This window comes from Chiloscyllium punctatum, chromosome 26 (assembly GCF_047496795.1).
Source record: "Chiloscyllium punctatum isolate Juve2018m chromosome 26, sChiPun1.3, whole genome shotgun sequence".
Taxonomy (NCBI): Eukaryota; Metazoa; Chordata; class Chondrichthyes; order Orectolobiformes; family Hemiscylliidae; genus Chiloscyllium; species Chiloscyllium punctatum.
This window is the reverse complement of record NC_092764.1, coordinates 63,124,718-63,139,095: the sequence shown is the minus strand read 5'-3', so window position 1 is coordinate 63,139,095 and position 14,378 is coordinate 63,124,718. Positions and strand designations below refer to the sequence as shown.

General features: G+C 46.4%; 1 protein-coding gene across 1 annotated transcript in view; it reads right to left on the bottom strand.

Moving 5' to 3' along the window:
• The window catches only part of LOC140453127 (uncharacterized), a 91,804-nt gene extending 77,865 nt beyond the window's left edge, over positions 1–13,939 (bottom strand). Inside the window, exons 1-3 of the mRNA XM_072547537.1 lie at positions 13,838–13,939; positions 12,713–12,857; positions 1,687–1,831 (exon numbers count right to left, since the gene is read on the bottom strand). Of these exons, the coding sequence (XP_072403638.1) occupies positions 1,687–1,831; positions 12,713–12,857; positions 13,838–13,886 (339 nt within the window). The 5' untranslated portion in view covers positions 13,887–13,939. The remainder of the gene's footprint in view (positions 1–1,686; positions 1,832–12,712; positions 12,858–13,837) is intronic.
• Between the last annotated feature and the right edge of the window lie 439 nt (positions 13,940–14,378).

Here is a 14,378-nt window from a genome sequence, read left to right as displayed (position 1 = left end):
CCAGGTCACTGGTGAGGCATTGTAACTTGATCTCACAGGTGAGCTGCCAGGGGAAATGGGTACCTCGTGTGCCAACTCCATGGAGGGCAGGTTCTGCTGCAGGGAACACAGATGGGGACATTAATGGGAGGCCTACAGAAGGAGGTTGATGGGAATACACACTGAGATGCTTGGTACATTAGCAGGCCATGTCAGACAGCCTATCAAAGGGCACGGTGAAGCTCAGTCCCAATGTGACAGAGGGCACTGTACAGAGCTTGGATCCCATCATTTCCCCCTGGGCCAGTGGGAACCAGCTCCTTGAGTGCAGCAGCTGACAGGGCAGTGATCCAGTATCTGTACTCACTGTCTCAGCCACTGCTGAAGCACAGACAGAAGCCAAGAAACCCCTCAATGCTGCAGTGTGAGTTCAGACTGAGGTTGTGCTTGGTCCCATGCAGGCTCAGACCTGCTGTGAACATGACTGTGGATCCCAGTGGGCAAAGGGGTTTGCAGGGTCTTGGAGCAGGCCAGCAGCTCATCCTCCAACAGATCACTAGGGATCTGGGGATGCTGCCTGGGGGACTGGCAGAGGCACCATGGAGCATCAACCTGCTGCCCTCTCTCAGGGCGACAGCATTTGTGCTCTCACTGTGGCCACTCCACCAGTCCCCTTGCTGCTGTCCCTTACCCTGTCAGTCCAGACAGCTGCTGTCTGTTGGGAGATGGTTCAGTCTGAAGACAGGCCCAGGGTTTCCCCAGGAAATCCTGCAAAAGCCACCTGCAGTCTCCCCCATTGGAGGTCAGCTGCCTTCCACTAACCATGCAGTAACCAACGGGGTAAAGCTGCACAGGAACACCAGGACAGGCACTCGGGCACTGCACAACGATGGTCAGTTCCCATTTGTCCACGTCACTGGCTATGTTCCTGAATAAAGATTCTGTGATGCACATGTTTGGTGCTTGGCCCTGGGTGGTCCAAGTTGGGGAATTCAGTATTACATCAGGCAGGGAGGCTGCTGTGTAAAACCAGGATAGCAGCTCATCACCTGATTCCTGTAACACACAGGGGTCAGGGGGCACCTTCTCAAGAGGCTGTACCATGTGGGGTATACTGGAAACAGCTGGCACCACAGCACCCATCTCCAGGGGGGCACAGGGCCCATGTAGTCTCATCACAAGCAACACTACAAAGCTGGGACTTTCCCCCTTGGTCATTGTTCAGATTATCCAGTTAGAAATGATCTGATTCTATTGAACTGTTGCAGTTAAATATTTGTGTGATCCTTACTTTGGGGGGTATTTAATACTCAAATATTATCAAGTCAGACACTGTCACATTTCATTACCATCCCTTATTGGGCGGCACGGTGGCACAGTGGTTCGCACTGCTGCCTCACAGCGACTGAGACCCAGGGTTCGATTCCCACCTCAGGCGACTGACTGTGTGGAGTTTGCACATTCTCCCCGTGTCTGCGTGGGTTTCCTCCGGATGCTCCGGTTTCCTCCCACAGTCCAAAGATGTGCAGGTCAGGTGAATTGGCCATGCTAAATTGCCCGTAGTGTTAGGTAAGGTGTAAATGTAGGGGTATGGGTGGGTTGCGCTTCGGCGGGTCGGTGTGAACTTGTTGTGCTGAAGGGCCTGTTTCCACACTGTAATGTAATCTAATCTAATCTTATTAATTACTGCATTGTGAAAACACTTACCCATGAGAAATTGACAGTAACCTTAAACTCAGAAGCATTCATATCCACTTTGATCACAGCAGCCTTAACATTTGGAAGTACAAAGGTTTCACTGTCCATTGGAAAATCCATATCCATCAGGACCTTACGTAGATCAGACTCCAGGCTGGAAAATGCACAGACAGTTAGCACTGGACTGGATAAGAAACAGGGATTCACACATTAGGGTCAATATTAACTTATTTATTACAGTTCAGTCTCTGTCATGAAACAAAAACAGTAATTGCTGGTGAAACTCAGCAGGTCTGGTATCTGTGGGGAGAAAGCAGAATGAATGTTCCGAGTCCAGTGACTCTTCATCAGAACCCATCAGCCTTTATCATGATGTCATCACTGTGTGTGCTGAGGGACCAATCATTTACATTTGTTTTAAATGGAAATATGTAAATTAGTTTGACACAACCATGCTGTAAGTTGACCTTCAATAGATTTTGCTGCTTTAATTTCAAATGAAATGCCTCACAGTTTGAATCAAATCCTTCCACAAAATGTTTCTATTTCCTCTGTACGTTTCTGTCCAAATTCACCACCATTTTCTGTCCCGGGACATTTACAGATTTCAGAGGGACAATGGCAGGGATCCGTGTGAGAAAATGTTTAGGATGAGGCCAAACCTTTCCATGCAGTGAGTTTGATGAAGATGTAGAGAGTGATGCTGCTCTGATACCTTACTGCCGTGCTCAGTGTGATCATAAACATACTGTAATAATTACTAAGGTGTCTGATCTGAGTTTCTGTTCATCCCCAAAGAAACCACATCACCACCACATCAAACATAGCAGCTTCAATGGGGGCATCAGTCTCTTCTCAGTTCCTTCTCAGATGAATCTGAAGAACCATGAGGTAAGATTAAACTGGGAGACAAGAGTATTGTCAGACTTCCTGAAGGCAGTGGCTCAGTGGCTTACCCAGTGTGAGGTGCAGTTACTGAACACTGTCGTGACTGACACAAGGTCAGCCAGGTAGATCTCAGAGAATATGAGTTCCCTGATCGGGGCTGTTAACCTGGTCCAATCAGGGAGCCCTGGCTGACAGATACAAACTGGAGTGGCAGGAGTTCTGCTCCCTCCAGGAGCCAGCTCTGAGCTAGCTGGGTCAGTGTTATTGACTACGTTGGTGTCAATCAAGGGTGACTTGGTGATGGAATACCAGCTTTCAGTGAGTTATTTCTGTAATGATGAGAAAAAAGCACATTCCTGAAGAGATCCACTTGCAACAGGTGTCTTTGAGTTGGGCTCAACATTTCTGACATTGTGCTGCTATTTGGGAAGCTTGACTCATTCAACCCTGCCGTCGAAGACTGGGCCCAGAATGTGGAAAAATGCAGGATTTTTTCCGGCAAATGACATTCGAGCAGATAACAAGCAATGAGTAATTCTACTGACAGCGTGTGGCCTGACAACCTTTTTGGTTATTAGGAGCCTGAGTTTCCTTGCAGCACCGGACACAAAAACATTTCAAGAGTTGATGGATTTAGTCAAGGTTTGTTACAGACCCAAGCCTGCTCTCATTCTGAGACACCATCGGTATTACTCAACAGTTTGAGAACCTTTCAGGGAAATCCGTATCAGAGATTTGGTTAAGAGGAATATGATTTTGGTTTAACCCTCAGTGAGATGCTGAGACAGCGTTTGGTGTGTGGGCTTTATGAGGTGACCATGCAAAAGCACTGACTCACTGAAGCCCAACAGGACTTCAAACAGGCACTACAACTGGCTTTGTGGTTAGAAAATGCAGCAAGTGGAGCTTGAGTTACAGGGTATGTTGGTGGAAGTGGACAGCCTCACCAGGTCGACTGAGCTTGGGAACACCACATGAGGGAAGGCCATTGCACAGCCTCACTCAGGACATATCCTGAACAGAGGGACCCTTGGACAGCCCACAGCAATACCCCAAAACAAAGCCAGGCCTCGGACAACCAGTTGACGTTTTCTCCTTGATCCGGCCTGGTAGACCATTGTAGTCACAGCCAGTATGTGGACCCGAGATGGCAAAGGGGTCCCACTTGGCCTGAATTGAATAAGAACTCACAGGCCGTTATCCAGGAGAGTGCACACACTGGAAAGTTCACCGACAGCTGGTTAGGGACAGTTAAAATGCTCCATCATCTCCAAATCAGAACCAATCAAAATAAAGGTTTGGTTAAACGGTCACCCAGTTCCAATGGAGGTCCGTACCAGCGCGGTTATGTCACTGATTGTGGAACCAGTCTTTACCAAAATTCCCTCTGGACTCTACCCCTGAAGTCTGTGTAAGATCTCGGCCAGGCTGAGAGCCTGTACTGGGGACCCTTTCCACATTAAGGGTACAACTTCAGTTCCAGCCTTTTCTGAGAAGGAGCTGGTTCAGTTCCCACTGATTGTAGTAAAATTCCCAGACCCAAGCTTGATAGGACAGAACTGGTTGAGATTCATTGAAAAAAGATCCCGAGGCTCCTTCATCTGTACCGGAGCATAAACCTTTCCTTGGGTTGGTGGATTATTACAGAACGTTCATCCACAACCTGGCCTCCATTCTGGCATCCTTCCATCTTCTATTGAAAAAGGGTCAGCCTTGGGAATGGCCTTGGAGCTCAGATGTAGCCTTTAGGGAAGTAGAGAAGCAGCTGTCATTGTCTCAGGTATTTGCTCACTGCAGTCCCAAGCGAGATATGGTGCTGATGTGTGATACCTCCCTGTGGGGTATCAGGGTAGGGTTGGGCTCACTGGAGGGCCAATGGAGAGGAACGCCCGATAGTGCATGCTTCCTGGATTTTGGCTAATGCTGAACGAAGATACGCCCAGATAGAGAAGGAAGGTTTTGTGGTCACCTTTGATGTGAGAAAGTTCCACCTGTACCTTTCCGTGTGTACATTTGTAATAGGAACAGACCACAATCCCCTGCTAGGGCTACTTAAAGAGGACTGGGCCATGCCGCCCAGACCTTCAGGATGAATACAGTGGTGGGCTCTTATTCTGAGGCAGACAGTGACAAGTTAGAACCCTGTCCAGGAGGCCAAGTGGGAAATGCAGATACATTGAGGCACCTGCCACTGGCCAGTGGTTCCATCACAAGAAGAGTCTGTTCTGGTTTTAAACTTTCTGGACACCCTTCTGATCACCACTGAAAATATCAGATTGTTGCCACAAAAACATCCCGTCCTGGCAAAACAAACACAGCTGGTGGTGACAGAGGAAAGAAACCATCACCAGAATTGAAACCTTTCTGGACTCAGTGAGACCAGATCACCATAAAGGGTGGCATATTGTTATGGAGAGTAAGAGTGATTGTCCAGAGTAAAGGTCATTGACAGATACTGGCTTAACCCCACTGGGGTCATCCAGGGGATTCCAAAATGAAGATGTTAGTGAGAAGTTACATCTGCTGGCCAGGATTGGATGATGACATAGCTGCATTGGTGGGGCAGTGCCCAGAGTGCCAACGAGGACACAAATTACCACCAGCAGCTCCCCAACATTCGTGCCAATGACTGGGTAAACCCTGAACTCAGTCACACATCTACAACGCCAGTCCTTTCACACACTCCGTGTTTTCAGTCATTGTGGATGCTCATTTAAAGTGGTTGGATATGCACAGAATCCATTTGTTCAACACGGGGAAAACGATTGGAAAGGTGCAAGCATCCTCCACAATGCATGGACTCAAGGGAATGTTGGTCACAGACAATGGCCCATTATTTCCCAAAGCTGAGTGGCATTAGGCAGGAAGGGACAGCCCCATACCATCCACTGTCCAATGGTCTAGTGGAAAGTGCAGGACAACCTTTGAAGGTAGGCTTTGATGGTATAATCTCTCAGTTCCTGCAGTCAGAGCAAGGGCTGCCCTTTGTACAGGAGAGCCAGAGTACAAAGCAGGCTGGGCTTGAAGTTTACACCACGATGTTGTGGGTAAATCACCACAAGCTCACTTTAATTCAGCAACTGATTCAGAAATATCACAATCAAATAGTGAAATAATTCCTTAAACTTTACAGCATGCAGCGACCAAAATAAGTCCCCTCAAGTAAGCAAGTTCAGCCTCACAACCCAACTTCACTGTGACCCGATTAATGATGGAATTTAGCACCGACTCCAACCAACAATGTCTCTCTCTGGAGGTTCAGGATTCCATGTCTGTGCTATATTGCTCTTCTGCTACTGAAGAATCCTGAAGATGAAATCTTAATGCTTTTCCAGTCCTTCAAGTTTCCATCATTGATGATCCTTTAGATTCTTCCATCCACAATACTGACTACTGTGCAGACTGAATTCTTATCAAAAGTAGCTTCCCTGTTCCTGTTACATTTACATTTGGCTGTCTGTTTGAAGACACAACTTTCCTGCAATTAACTGCTTCAGTTCTTCTGCAGGGCAATCATTTGGCCTTGGGGCAGAAGGCAGCCAGTCACCCAGCAGTTATTCAAATGGTTTTTGTTATGTCACAAAGATCAGTGCAGGTGTGGGAGAAGGTTGTCACAGGATACAGTGGGAGATCGATCGGTCACAGATATGAGCGGACCAATGGTCAATGGAGTTGAATCTGGGTAAGTGTGAGGTGATGTACTTTGGGTGATCAGATGTTAAGGAAAAGTATATGGTTAACAGCAAGACCCTAAACAGCATTGATGCAGAGAAGGATCTTGGGGTTGAAGTCCATAGCTCCCTCAAAGTGGCCACGCAAGTAGCTCGGGTGGTAAAGAAAGCAAATGACCATGCTTGTCTTTATTGCTCATGGAGTGAATACAAGATTCGGGACGTCAAGTTGCAACTTTCCAAGACTTTGATTCAGCCACATTTAGAGTGCTGCATTCAATTCTGGTCAGCACATTACAGGATGGCAATAATGGAGGCTTTGGACAGGGTGCAGAAGAGGTTTATCAGGATGCTGCCTGGGGTAGAGGGTATGAGCGAGAGGGAGAGAGTAGACATACTCAGGTTGTTTTCTCTGGAGCAGCAGAGGCTGAGGGGAGACTCGATGGAAGTCTATAAAATGGTGAGATGCATAGATACAGTATCATTCAGAATCTTTTTCCTCAGAGTTGAAATGTCTAATACTCATGGGCATGGTTATAAGGTGAGAAGGGGAAAGTTGAAAGGAGATGTGAGAGTCATGTATTTTTCACAGAGAGTGGGAGGAGTCTGGAACATGCTGCCAGGGGTGGGGGTGGAGGCAGATCCATGGGGAATTTCAGAGACTTTTAGATAAGCACATGAATAGGCAAGGAATGGAGGGAAATAGCACAAGGAAAGGCAGGAAGGGATTAGTTTAATTTGGCTTCATGTTTGGCAAAACACTGTGGGCCGAAGGGCCTATTCCTGTGATGTACTGCTCTATGATCATGAAGTGGGGGGTGTTAGTGTTGGACTGGGGTGGACAAAGTTAAAAATCACACAACACCAGGTTATATCTGATGAAGGATCAGTGCTCTGAAAGCTCAGACTTCCAAATAAATCTGTTTGGCTATAACTTGGTGTTGGGTGGTTTTTCAGTAATATTTCATGCTCGTTCTTGCAAGAAGATTGAGCTGAATTGTAATTGGATTCCAGATGGGTGCCCTTACTGAATCAGTGCATTTACGATGAACACAATTGCCCCTGGCAGGGCAACACAATCAAAGAATTAAACTTCATCCCCAAAGTGAAAACCATTTGGTGGCAGTCATTTTGTTTTCTTGTTCAGTGTAATTTGAATTGAAAATGGTAAGGTTTCATAGAAACATGAAGAATAGGAGCAGAGTAGGCCATTCGGCCCTTTGAGCTTGATCTACCATTCAGTATGATCATGGCTGTTTGTCCCCTCATCTACATCATGAATATATATTGTGAATAACTGGGACCCAAGCATCACTCCATGTGGTACCCCACTACTTACCGCCTGTCACTTAGAAAAAGACCGATTGATTCCTGCTCCTTGTTTCTTGTCTGACAACCAGCTCTCTATCGATGACAGTGCACGACCACCAAACCCACACACTTTAATTTCACATTAACCTCTTCTGTGAGAGCGAACCAAAAGCCTTCTGGAAATCCAAGTAGACCTCATCCACTGGATAGCCCCTTAATAACTTTTCTAGTAAGATTCTCAAAACCTTCCACTGGATTTGCCAAGCACGGCTTCCCTTTCCTTCATCTACAATGACTCAGTCCAGTCATCTCACTGCTTTCTAATGCACTGTTATTAAATCTTTCCAAATGGACTCTAGCATTTTGCTAAATCCTGCTGTTAGGCTCCCTCCTCTATAAATCCCTGTTTGCTCTCTTTGTAATATACTGGGTTAAATTAATAACCCTCCCATCCATTGGAACTGTTCCAGAGTCGAGAGAATTCTGAAAGATGCCCACCAATGCATCCACTATTTCTCAGGCCACTTCCTTAATTACTCTCGGATGGAGATTGTCAGGCCCTGGGCAGTTATTTATCTTCAATCCCATCAGTTTCTCTAATTGTTTTCCTTCAGTTCCTCCCTCTCACTAGATCCTGATTCCCTCAACATATTTCAAATGTTATTTATGAAAATCAGACCAAACTCTGTATTTAAATGGTCTGCCATCTCTTTGTGCCCCATTATAACTTCCCTCTTTCTGATTGTAACTGATATAAATTTGTCTTCAATCATCTTTCTCTCGGCAATATCTCCACAAGCTTCTACATTCAGTTTGTATCTTTCCCACTAGCTTACTCTCATATTCTGTGTTCCCTCTCTTTATCAATCCTTTTGTCCTCCTTTGTTAAATTCTAAACTGGGCTCCCAATCCTCAGGTCGGCTGTTTACTTTATGTCTGTTCTTTGGATCGAATGATATCTATAATTTCCTTTGGGAGCCATGGTCAGGTCACCATTCAGGCCACCATTTTATTGCATTTCCAGGCAGGAATGGAAATTGTTGCAGTTCCTCAGTGTTCTGTAAATGTTTGCCATTGCCTGTACACCATCATTACTTTAGGTAACATTCCCCAATTTGATCATAGACAGCACATGCTTCATACTATCACTGTTTCCTTTATTTAGATTCAGGACCTGAGTCTCAGAATCAGCTCCGTTACTCTCCATCTGAGTGAGGAATTCTATCATGTTATGATCACTCTTTCCCAAGGGGCCTCTGACATTATCACTTCCAATTATTCCTTCCTCATTCCACAATACTCAGTCGAGGATGCCCTATTCTCTATTTCGTTCATCAACACATTGATCTAGAAAATCATCTCGTAAACACACTGGAATTCCTCTTCCTACAGCATTGTTACTGACTTGATTTGCCCAATCCATCTTCAGATTAAAGTTACCCTTATTTACCATGTACCTTTATTTCCTGTTTCCATGACTTCCTGTTTAATGCCGACTTTACCATGACATTGTTGTGGTATAGACAACTCCCACTATCGTTTTATGTCCCTAGGTGTTTGTAAGCTCCACCCATACAGATTCCATTTCATTGGAGCCATTATCCTTCATTACTATTGTGTAAATTGCTCTTTAACCAGCAAATGTTCCTCTCCCTCCTTTTCCCTTTTTGTCTGTTCTATCATTTGTTTTTGTCCTGGTTTCCCTCTCTGTCTCCCTGGATAGGTTCCCATCCCCCTGCTATTTCAGTTTGAATCCTCCCCAACCAGACTGGGAAATAATCCCAGCAGGACATCAGTAACAGTCCAGCACAAGTGTACACCATCCAGACTGTACAAGTCCCACCGCCCCCAGAATTCTCCAATGCCCCAGTAATCTGACACCCTACCCCTCACACCATCTCTCCAGCCACATATTCAACTGATGTATCCTGCTATTTCTACTCTGACTTGCACATGGTATTGGGATCAATCCTGAGATCACGGCCTTTGACAATGTCCTTTGTAACTTGTTTCCTAACTCCCCACATTCTAGTGAGTTTTGAGAAGATTTGTAACTCAGATTGAGGTTCTGGATGGAGGATTGCCCGCTGAGCTGGAAGGTTCATTTTCAGATGTTTCATCGCTGTACTAAGTAACATCATCAGTGAACCTCTGGATGAAGCTTCACCTGAAGGCTCACTGATGATGTTACCCAGTACGGTGACGAAACATCTGAAATCGAATCCCAATATTCTGCTTGTATGACCCCATTCCATTTTTTAACCCATGATGTTGATATCTGTGCAGTCTACAACCATTGGCTGTTCACCCTTCCACTCCAAAGTGTTCCTCCTCTCCAATACAGCAGAGCCAACCACGGTGCAACAGATTTTAGAGTCACTACGTTCCTCTGAGAGGCCATTACCCCCAGCAGGATCCATTGTGGGTCTATCTGTTTTGCAGGGGGATAGCCACAGGGGATTCCTGCACTTGCTGCATCGTTCTGTGACTCGGCCCGGTGATCAACTATTCACTTTCTCACTTTGGAGTCTAAGCCTGTGATGTGACCATCTCTCTGTACGTGTTATCCTCGATACCCTCAGCCTCCCAGATGCTCCACAGTGTCCCCAGTCTCTACTCCAGCTCTGAAACCCAGGCTCCCTTCCAGTAGCTGCAGCTGGAGCCACTTCCTGCACATGTTCTGGTCCCACTTTCCCCACAGAGCAGGAGGAGCACACCACAGCATTGAGATCTACTCCCATGACTTTCTGCTTAATTAGACCCTCAGATTGTCTGTAAAATCAATAACGCTGATTTTTTCCAGGTTCTTCTTCTCTGGGCCACAGCACTATTGCACTTGTAAACTATAAACCCAAAATAAAGACGTTAAGTGATAAAAATAAACTAAACGCTCACCCAACTGTATTCAGTAAATCAACTGCTTCTTCTTGCCCCACATGACTATTTGAATCTTCCCAGAGTGCCTCACTATGATGCTGACTGTGGGACACCCTTCCCAGAGTGCCTCACTATGATGCTGACTGTGGGACACCCTTCCCAGAGTGCTTCACTATGATGCTGAGTGTGGGACACCCTTCCCAGAGGGCCTCACTATGATGCTGACTGTGGGACACCCTTCCCAGAGTGCCTCACTATGATGCTGACTGTGGGACACCCTTCCCAGAGTGCCTCACTATGATGCTGACTGTGGGACACCATTCCCAGAGTGCCTCACTATGATGCTGACTGTGGAACACCCTTCCCAGAGTGCCTCACTGTGCTGCTGACTGTGGGACACCCTTCCCAGAGTGCCTCACTGTGATGCTGACTGTGGGACACCCTTCCCAGAGTGCCTCACTGTGATGCTGACTGTGGGACACCCTTCCCAGAGTGCCTCACTGTGATGCTGAGTGTGGGACACCCTTCCCAGAGTGCCTCACTATGATGCTGACTGTGGGACACCCTTCCCAGAGTGCCTCACTATGATGCTGAGTGTGGGACACCCTTCCCAGAGGGCCTCACTATGATGCTGACTGTGGGACACCCTTCCCAGAGTGCCTCACTATGATGCTGACTGTGGGACACCCTTCCCAGAGTGCCTCACTATGATGCTGACTGTGGAACACCCTTCCCAGAGTGCCTCACTATGATGCTGACTGTGGAACACCCTTCCCAGAGTGCCTCACTGTGCTGCTGACTGTGGGACACCCTTCCCAGAGTGCCTCACTATGATGCTGACTGTGGGACACCCTTCCCAGAGTGCCTCACTATGTTGCTGAGTGTGGGACACCCTTCCCAGAGTGCCTCACTATGATGCTGACTGTGGGACACCCTTCCCAGAGTGCTTCACTATGATGCTGACTGTGGGACACCCTTCCCAAACTGCTTCATCGTAATGCTGACTGTGAGACACCCTTCCGAAACTGCTTCACCGTGATGCTGACTGTGGGACACCCTTCCCAAACTGCTTCACCGTGATGCTGACTGTGGGACACCCTTCCCAGACTGCTTCACCATGATGCTGACTGAGGGACACCCTTCCCAGAGTGCTTCACCGTGATGTTAATGATACAATACTCATATCTGACGATTTCAGTTGAGTGTCCTTGTGAGTGATGAGCAGTCTTTATCGAGATGAATGATGATCTTCCCTTTGCTCCATGCTCCCTTTCCTGTTGCTGTCCTTGCACCTTCAGTGACCTGTCAGTCTCCACCGTTTCTATCCTTCCCCTTTATAGAACCATCAACGTTCCCACTTTACCCTCAGAGCCCATGGTTCTGTGAATTGCGATGCCCTCGTTGGCCATACACCTCCTCCATGTTGTGGCTAAAGTAGTAGCACCTTGTGAAAACCATCCCTCCCTTAGCTTTCCATCCCATTCCATGCTTCAAGAAATTCCAGCCTTCCATTTTGAATTTCCTCCTTTCACTCCCACCATTCCCTCATCAACCCAATCCAATGAACCTGATCCTCAGACCTGAGATTCCTGCTTTCCCCAGGAGTCCATGGAAAGGACCCTGAAAAGCCCCTGCCCATTAATACCCAAACCTCCAGCTCGGACCATGTCCGAGTCCCCAGAGTAACTTGGGCAGGCCAGCCTCGAATGAGAGCCAGCCCAAAGACAGGTGTCCCCACAGCACCCCAGCTGATATACCTGTGATCTCCAACCTGCTTGAACTTTACCTCAGGGCTGTTCCTGGCCTGGTCCCTGGACTGCATGGATCCCCACATTCTGGGAGACTGTGGCCAAGCCCCTGGACTGGGATTAGATGAGCTCCTTGACACATAGTCCCCTTCACTCCACTAAGGACTGGTCCCTCTGACCTTTAGACAGAGCCATGTGCTTGAAGCCCATGCAAATTGTTGCCACATAAGCTGCTGCCACAAGCTCTCGGTGTGAGATTGACAGAGCCCAGTGCTGTACAACAACATGTCCAGCCCCTTGACTGCTCAGTGCTCCCAACAATGGCACGCTGCCTGCCTCTCCCTCTGCTGCTAAAAAGCAATGCAGGCCACAGAGCCTCCAAGTCAGTGCAAAAAGTGTCAGTTTGAATGAAATGGCAGAATACAGTGTGCAGGCTCATTTTTACTGGGTTGATGAACTTGAATTAAAACATTTGAACTAAGCCCCTTCACTACATCACCTTTTAAACATTGTTTTTAACTTCAAGTTGTTCACACTTACCCGACTGAAATGTTCCCCTCACATTGGCCCAGGATTCTGTTGGTCAGTAACATTGCATAGCGAGCATCATTTAGTTTCAATTGTCCTTTCCTTGTCAGGTCAGTCAATTTGTTTTTCTGATTTATGCAATCAGCCAATGGGGATTCTAATAGGAAAGATACCGGTAGAAAGAAGAGGGAATCTCAACATTTCAATATCAGGAAAGTATGTCAAACTTTGAAATGTTATGTCCATGTGTTTGCAAATTGCAGCTTGATGTAAAAAAGGCTTTGTGTACACACATCTCCATCTTTGTGTTGAACTCTGTCCTGAACAATACAATTAAAATTGTGAAACACTAACAGGAAATGTTGGAACTACCCAGCAGGCCTGCAGCATCTGGGGAGAGGGAAACTGAATGGACGTGGTAACTCAGTGATGTCCAGCCAGATCTTTCTCCCGAGTGAAAGGTCCCGCATCAGAAACAGGAACAATACAAGGAAAGGAGAAAGGAAGCTTGGGACTGGGAAAGGAAATCACTTGTGGTCCTGGTAGAGCATCGGGAACATTAAACTCTCAACATGGGTCCTGATAAATAGCTGAAATCTTTACATCTGTTGTGATTATTATCAATCATCTAATTTACCAAAAACCTTTCAGTTTTATTAGATTACAATTGAGTCTGGTTAGAACAGACATTGGCAAATCTAGCTGGACAGGAACTAATATTCCTGGAATACTGGGAGAAGTTTACCTGTGAGAAATATACTCTCAAGCTTAAAGAAATGCATATTCCACAATCTGGGTTTAAAGCCATCGATCCTTTTCATTAAGCAGGTCATGAAATTAATTGTGTTGTGACATACAATTAACATTATCTACAGAATACAGGTGTTGTTTTTAGTGCTCATCTGGTGCTCCATAATATAGCCCAGGCCTCCCATCTCCCCCTCCCCATTGACTGGGGACATCTCTGAAGACAGGGAGCAGCACACACCCCCCACTCACACTTTCCTCCTCCTGTGGTTGGAGGAGAAACAGAGAAAGCCTGGGCCTATGTTTCTATTTTATTCTTTATCTGTGATAAATAGAGTCATCGAGTCACATATCTATGATTCACAATGTGTCAGTTATTATTCTACTCACCCCATGCTCCTTCAGATCCAGTAAATTCCAAATAAGAAGCATTTTCCATGTGAGCTGGACTGAAGTCTGACTGATTTATGTAAATAAGGTCTCTCAGCAACGGTGAACTCTTGTGTGAACTGCTATTGGTGAGAGTGAAATGTTGACAACATTCCCCTCTAGTGGACATGGCAGTTGGATACGACTTTCCAATATCACCACGGGTTATGTAGAGTTGGCCAACGGATCCTTTCCAGGTGATGCAGATTTCTGATAAAGCTGCAGGTGTCGGTGCTGCAGGATCTTGTGTCCAGGAAGATGAACCATTCCCAATGAGATGAGCTTCTATTTCTAAGCCTGTTTTCTTTACAGACACTTTCAATGAACATGGGTCTGGGCCAATGTAGTGATGAAATTTATTAATGTGACTGTTCAGGTATCCACAAACTGTAAACTCAGCACCAACGATTGCTGCAAATATAATCACAAAGTAAGCATTAATCAACACCTGAGAAGTCTTCTCAGAAACTTTTAAAATCAATACTGTGACTTTGCTGGAAAA